Source organism: Helianthus annuus, chromosome 10 (genome assembly GCF_002127325.2).
Source record: "Helianthus annuus cultivar XRQ/B chromosome 10, HanXRQr2.0-SUNRISE, whole genome shotgun sequence".
Taxonomy (NCBI): Eukaryota; Viridiplantae; Streptophyta; class Magnoliopsida; order Asterales; family Asteraceae; genus Helianthus; species Helianthus annuus.
The window spans coordinates 121,888,133-121,896,234 of record NC_035442.2 but is presented as its reverse complement, the minus strand read 5'-3'; the positions used below and the strand labels follow the sequence as shown (position 1 = coordinate 121,896,234).

Sequence of the window (8,102 nt, the reverse complement as noted above, 5' to 3'; positions counted from 1 at the left end):
GGACACCCTCGTCCCAAGCCCAATCGGATGCATGAGATCAAGAGTTGGAGCACTATGTGGATGATTCGCCTAACCGGCCAGAATACGGAAGAGATGCCGCAAAAAGGCGTGCTCAAAAATCAAGATCGGGTACGCCATCGCCTTCAGTTAGGAGTTCGGGCTTACGTCGGGGAGTATACAACGTTCAGTTGAAAGACATTGCATGTAAGTTAGATACATTCAACGTATTCCAACAACAAAGGGCCAAAATTCGGAAGAGCAAAGAAGCTAGGGATGCCCTGAAACAAAGACGAGATGATATGAAATTTCTAGCCTAGCCCATCGATCACCTGATAGGTGAAGAGTTGGAACTAATGTTGGAGACGAGAGAAGAGATAAAGAAAAAATATTACAAGCACTAGGAATTTTTTTATGTAATTTTCTTTATTTAAAAACATTATTAAAATATTTAAATTTGTTTTAAAAAATATAAATATGGAGGTTTGGGCTGGCCACGCCCTAAACCCCTGCCCCACCATACCGTCTTCAATATGGGTCAGCCCACCAAAGCCACGTGTCAACCCATGCCCCAAACCCCCGCCCCACCATACCCCACGGTCTTATGGCAATTAGTATTAGAACAATAAATTAAGGGGTAAATTACATTTTTCATCAGTTATGTTTGTAGCGGGTTGCAATAGACAGCCTTTAATTTCAATAATTACAAACACAATCATTTATTTAGAAAACATGTTGCACGTGTCCTCCTTTATCCCAAACACAGTTAGAAAATTAAGTTAGTTCTGATCACGTGCTTGGCATGTGAGGGCATTTAAGTCCATTTCGTCTACCAACTATCTCATCATATAAATTTCCCTCTTTTCTCCCCCAACTCCCTTTTTTATCCAAACCTGCAACTTCTCTTACCATTGCAGCTTTCTAACTTAAAGCTATGTCTTCAAACAACTCTTGTAACAAATCACGTCTCTGAGTTGGCGAATCAAGTGCCTGAAGACCAAACAAATAACTATAACCACTACTAGAAAACTACATATTTTCCTACAAAAGTTTCCCACAAAGTTTCCACAACTCAATTTTTGTTACAATTTTTCTACTCAATGCACAAATTCAAATCAACCGATCGATTAACTAATTAACCTCCATTGAAATAACAAATCTCCGATTGCAATTCTACTAATAACAATCATCAGACAGAGAGAAACTTTTTGAAGCTTTTTATTGAAGGCTTGAGTGAGAGCAGAGATATAAGTAGAGGTTCTGCGAGTATAGATTAATGGCGCCATATGTTCCCTAACAGAGTGATTGATTAACAACAAACCCTAGGTTCGGTTATGAATGATGAAATTGATACCGACAAACGGTTAGTGGGGTCAGAAGTGATGACAAGATCTCGGAAATGATTTAATGGCGGTGGTGAAAAAGCTGCAATGATTTAATGTCTGCAAACTTAAATTGAATTCAATTTTTTTTTTTTTTGTAGAAAGCTGCAATGATAAATGGGTGTTGAAAAAGTTTTGATTTTGAGAGTTGGTTTGTGTACCTGAAGAGAAATCAAGATGTAGATCTGGATTGATAGGATGAAGTTAAAAGGGGGAGAAATGGGTCAAGATGCAGGTATGTATTTTTATTTATTGATTTTTGTTTTATTTATAAAATATTTTAATTAGATTGGTAAAAAGACCAAAGTACCCTTATACAAATAGATTTATCTGAAATTTTTAACCTTGTTAGTGCTACAAGACTAAAGATGTAACGAGTTTTCCAATTAAAGGACTGTAACTGTAATTATTGAAGTTAAAGACTATCCATTGTAACCCGCTAAAACATAAAGAACGAAAAGTGTAATTTACCCTAAATTAAGTTGAGTGACTTTAGAGAGACAAAAATAAAAGTTTAAGTGAATTTAGTGGAACTGATATAAGATTTGATTACTATTATGTGAAGGTTTCCTTTTTCCTTTTTTTAAGTTTCAGTTTAAGCTCTTATACTTTAAATAATATACTCCTTATGCCGAATAATTTTATTTATATCTTACAACTTCTGTTCGTTAGTTTTTTTTAATTAAATGTGGCTGCGTTTAATTTTCTTCTCTCGACATTTTGATATAAATTTTATTGAAATCGGAGTTGTATACGAAATGACGGTATCAGTATTGTAAAATACGACTTTACTTTGTGTGTTGTAGCATACAACTTTTATGTAATGGTATAATTGTAAATAAGTTTTTATCGTCGAAACAGAGTCTTAAAAGTTTTAACTCCCCGCCATAACACATGGGTTTCACACTTTCACCAGGAAATACCTAGTTGCATTTAATTTTTTTCCTGACATTTCGATATAAATTTTATTGAAATGGAGTTGTATTCGAAATAGTTATATGGAACCGAGCTCGTACTGACCGAACAACATCGTTATCGATGTTGTGGAAGCCGATACCAATACTCATTTTAATAGTTTTCGGTTAATGTGAAACACAAATTTATTTTTGGGTTAAATTATACAACCTTTTGTATAATAAAAATATGGGTAAATTACACTTTTCGTCCTTTATGTTTGTATTAAATTGCAATGATAATCTTTAACTTCAATAATTACAGTCACAATCCTTTATTTGGAAAACTCATTAGACCTTTCGTCTTTTACTACTAACTAGGTTAAAAATTTTTGTTAAGTCTATTCACTTAATGGTAATTTTGTAATTTTACCTATTTACCTATTTATTTAGTTCCATCCTTTTAAATGTTACCTAAAAACATGTTGACCCATCTCATTTGCGCCTCCACCTACAACACACTCTCTCTGCAACTCAACAATGGCAAACTGCCACTACCACCACCCCACATTCCCCACCCACCACCACCACCCACCCCCACCTCCGTCTACGCTCATCTTTCTGCTGCAATACGGCTACATTTATACAACGCATACCTGTAATTTCACGTTTAACTAGAGGAAGTTTGCAGAGTGGAAATTGTTAATTTGGGTGAATTGATGAGTTTGAAAATGTTTTTGATCAATAAAGAAGCTCAGCTTTTGTCAACCATTAAGTTTACCTACCTCATGATTAAGCATCACTTTCTAGTTGTGTATATACTTTTTCTCATATATATATATATATATATATATATATATATATATATATATAGAGAGAGAGAGAGAGAGAAAGTATAATGTACAAAAGCCCTTATCATACTTCACGTATGCGACAAGCCTGTCCGTCAGATATATGTGATTATCACACATGGAACACATTATCACGCATGGAACTGAATTATCACGCATGGAACTCATGTATCAGATTATCACGCATGGAATAAGCTGCTGAAAATAATCACGCATGTGTTAAATAATCACACATACAATAAATCACGCTTTTAATCCACGGCCATGATTGTCGCGTACGTGAATTATGATAAGGGCTTTTGTATGTTAACCGCTATCTCTCTCTCTCTCTATATATATATATATATATATATATCTATACTACTTTAATAAACATATATGAAGGACAAGATGGTAATTCAACAAGGTGTTGAAAAAACACTTAATGCACAATGTACAAGTGTTAAGGCACAAGAAAACACAAAACCATTTACCCTTTACACGGATCTACATCTGCCATCCATTTTTTTAACTTTTTCACACGGATCTACATCTGGACCGTCCATTTGACTTCACACGGATCACCAATTGCTTTCTCTCTCATTCCTCACACATCTCACAAAACAACATCAGATCTTCTCTCTCTCTTCTCTCTCTCTCTCTCTCTCTCGGCGATCTAGGGTTTCATGAGATCTATCACCAGATCCGTTTGAATCTATCACCAGATCCGTTTGATGAGCAGATCTAGGGTTTCATGAGATCTATCACAAGCTTTATCTGGCAACTTGGTAAGAACTGATACCGTTTAATGAATATATCTGGCAAGTTATGATGTTTGACGGTAGTTTCTATATGCTTTTCAGATGTCGAAGGCACCAAGGGATCCACAGATTTGAACAAGGGATCCACAGATTTGCTGGAGAATGGCCGGAATCAGGTGACTGTATGTCCATTTGATTTACTCTCACAAAACTTTATCAACCTTTTCTCTCTCTCTCTCTGGCGATATGAACAGATCTGTAAGGATTTCACCAGATCTAGGGTTTTACTTCCATTCGATTTCAATTCCATGACCCCAACCTATGACGGTGTGGTGTGCAGTGTTAAAATCCGCTGATTAGGGTTCCGACAGTGGGATTGTCGAGCAGATTGGTGGCAAATGAGACGAGCATCTGGCTGTAGATGGTGGTTGAGGTAGGTTCCGACAACCCGGTTCTGATTTATCGGCTGCATGTACGTTTTCTGACAACGAAGGTAATTCTAGCAATCTTTTTTTTTTCTTATTTTTGTAGGTCATGTGCTTCAGATTTCGTTAGTTCTAGAAACTGATGTTGAAAATTTGTAATTTTGAGGTTTGTATTGCTGATTTCAATAGTTTAGAAACTGGTGGCGTGTTTGTGCTGGTTCGACAAAGCCAGAAAGCGGGGGCGACGGCTAGGGTTTCGATTAGTTCTCTCGGTCCGATGTTCTTCACGATAGAGATCCACTCGATATGGTAAAGATGGAATTCCGGCATTGCTTGGGGTTACAGGTGTGCTTGATTTGGTGGGGTTGAAGTTGAACGTTTACTTGAGTCCTTTATGTATTTTTCATTATTATTGTTAATCTCATGTATGCATTATGCAATCTACTACCTGATGTTCTTGATTCTTAACTGTTTGGTCTGTTCATGTCTTGATTTGCTAACATTACTTGCATGTGTTGAAAAATATGGTTGCAGGGGATATACCAGCAGCAGCTACCGCGGAGGATATTAATATTGCTGTGAAAGCAGCACGCAGAGCTTTTAAATGTGATGAAGGAAAAGAATGGGCATCAGCTTCTGGGGCTCATCGTGCAAAGTATCTTCGTGCCATTGCTGCAAAGGTAAGGATTTTCTGGATGATATTCTAAATTTGGGCTCAGTTTGTTTTCTAAAGCTTTCAGTTAGTTACGCATAGGTTACTGAGAAAAAGGATAAGTTCACTAAGCTTGAAGCCATTGATTGTGTAAAACCACTTGATGAAGTAGCCCCATCGTACAGCCATATAATCCTATATTTTCCAGCCCTAAGCCACCGATTGCACATACCTTAGTTTTTTTTACATATAGATAATTTTTTAACTATTTAAAAATGAAGGAGGGAGACTTTTAATCACATTGCTAGCTGGTTAGAGTGTGATATACTTATCGCCTTTTGTGTTCATTTAGTGCAATGTGGGTCGCTTAGGTGGGTTGGGTAATAGGTCAAGACTCAAAACGATTCCAGATTACCACCTTTATTTGTGATTTAGTTATCTGATATTTCGCTTACAACGGAATTGGGAATAGATAAATCTATCTTTATTAATCTGGTTGTGACTTGTGAGATCTGATTTGGTCCTGTTCAGCAGGTTGGGTAATGGGTTCACGTTGAAACGGGTTATATTTCAGTATGGGTAGAAACTGGTCAGGTAGGGTTGGATTTGAAAAGAAGAAAGCATTTAGATTTTTGAAATGCATTAAAATAGACTTTGGGTGACCATATGGACGCATGTAGTTTGGGTAATGGATCAACCTAATTTCAGGTTGAAAATAACGTCATTTTTCAGTAAATGTCGAAACAGGCCAGTAAATGGGTCAAAAAGTTGTTTTACTAACTGATGAAACATGAAAAGGGCTGGTCAGGTTGGCTCCTTTTCTCTGTCAAAGGGTGTTTTTACGTCAATGGCCAAAACGGCTTATAAGTCGGTTCAAATACGAGTTCCAAAGATTTTAGACGCTTTAAAACACGCTTGAAGATTTACTGTATGTTTTTGTAAAATTTATGTGGGACAGTTTGTTGCAGCTTGAAACTTATAGAAAAGTAAAAGACTTAACTTTACAAGCGGACCATTCGACCCGTTATGAAGGTGGTTCAAATTCTTGCACATAGGCATAATATTTATCTCCCTTGAATTACTTGTGTCTTTAATCAACTGTATATCTTCTTTATAATAGTTAATAATAAACAAATCTGAACAGTTTTTCATGCACTTGTGGTCATACATGCTTCTAAACCGACCCCCGGGACATCTTAAATAGTTATAACGTAGACTTTATAGCCGTTAATAAGCAATTTTGAACAGTTTTTCTTACACCCGTCGTCATACGGGTTTCTAAGCCGACTTTCGGGACCTCTCGGTTAACAACTGACGTTTTAAATTGCAATGAAAACTTTTGGCTGATGTAGACTTTTTACGTGCGTTTTAGCTGAAGTAATCAGGGATTTCAATGTGTTGGAGGACATCAAGTTGTGGCCCTTCAAAGTTTATACAATGGCCTGCTGACACACCAAAGATAGTCGTCATTTTAGTTTTTGGCTGAACTAATTTCTTCAATGGTCGTTGCTTATTTTAAAGATTCAAAGCATCAGTGCATTCTTGTGTTCGAAATAATTGTGTAGTTTATGAGTTCCGGGTAGGTCTGCAAAATAATTGTGTAGTGTGTATTAGATAATATAATGTTACTGGTTCTCCTGGTATATGTTTTAAGTTTAAAACTCCAAATAAATTATTAATTTATAAATCTCTCACTATATGTGTTTTGGCAATTGACAAAAAATGTATGCTTGCTTGCTGCATTTAACTTAGTCTCAGACTCACACATATTGCACATGAGCACATCTTTAGCTTTGTGTTTTGTTTCAACATTTTTTGTAGTCTTAGACTTCATGGTAATATGAGGTACTAGCTTACAAGTTTGACAACATTGATCAACTTGTAACATCGGTTTGAAACCCTTTAGGCCATCTGTAATGGTTAATGCCCCCTAAATGGCGTTTTCCGCTACATCAACATTATAATACCCTTTTAAAAATATGTAATGGTTGACGCTTCTTAATGCTCTCATTCATTATTACTTTCCAATTTTGTTTCCTCCGTTGGGCATTATACCAAAAATGCCCCTCCTTTTTCATGCCCTTATAAAGCCCACGAGGATGGTGTTGGGGGCATTATCAATCCACTTCATGCCCTTATAATGTCTATTACTCATAGTCTTATGGGTAATTAAATCTGTTTGAAACCCTTTTTGTCCAAAATTTTTATCTTATCTATAATTAGTGTGTCAAGATCCTGTAGCAAGCTTATACTTCTAAGTTATCTATTTGATTAGCTTTTCTAAGAACTTTTTTAGAAATGAGAATTTGAGTATATTATACAAGGCATGTACCAAAGCTCTAACCATTGTGCTTGATTTTGGATATTTAACTAGCATATAATAAATTTACAAGAAAATTTGAATTCTATGAATCTGTTGTACATGTCTTTGTAAGACTTTCTTCTTTTTCTATATTCGTGTTAATTACATAAACTTAAATGAATAAGTTTAAATGAGATATGTGGTAAATAGGACTCATTTAATACATTAAAATATAACTAATTTAATTGGAGTACTTCAAAATTTCATGTGTTTTTTTTTTTCAAAATGTACAAAAAGTTCTTGTCGAATTACTAAAATCTGATTCTATGAAGAGAAAGTTGATATTATTAAAAGAATGCACAAAAGAAGAGTTGTAAGAGAAAATGAAATTCAACAAGTCTCCTCTTTAATTTAAAACAAGCAGAAGATAAATCACTTTAAATCTATGTTATCTAATCTTTAGATAGTAGATTTTAGAATTGCTTAGCCTTATATGAAACATAGATATTCAACTTAATACTTATGGCATAGATAAACCATACAGATGTTACGAATAAGAAAACCAAACGAGTATCTCAATATGTCGTCACACAATTTTCTTTGTTTTCTCCTAAAGACGGTAACCGACCGTCACACAATAACCACCAAACGCCATCACGAAACCACCAATTGCCGCACACCGCTGATTCTCCGCCGCCGAAGAAGGCCGCAACTGACCCTCACGTTCTGCTACATTGCCACCATCGTCGTCGCATGCCACATCAGAAACTACATCCCCGTACATAGCTCTAAACTCACCAGCCTAAGTGATATGTTTCCCGCCGCATCGCGCGGGTAAACGACTAGTATATATATATATA

At 35.8% G+C, this 8,102-nt stretch overlaps 1 protein-coding gene across 1 annotated transcript; it reads left to right on the top strand.

Moving 5' to 3' along the window:
• The first annotated feature begins 4,303 nt into the window (after positions 1-4,303).
• Positions 4,304-5,177, top strand: LOC110881509 (betaine aldehyde dehydrogenase, chloroplastic-like). The gene is made up of 2 exons (XM_022129739.2): positions 4,304-4,968; positions 5,043-5,177. Exons 1-2 carry the CDS (start codon positions 4,813-4,815, stop codon positions 5,175-5,177), a joined length of 291 nt encoding a protein of 96 aa, XP_021985431.1. The 5' UTR covers positions 4,304-4,812.
• Positions 5,178-8,102: the final 2,925 nt, after the last annotated feature.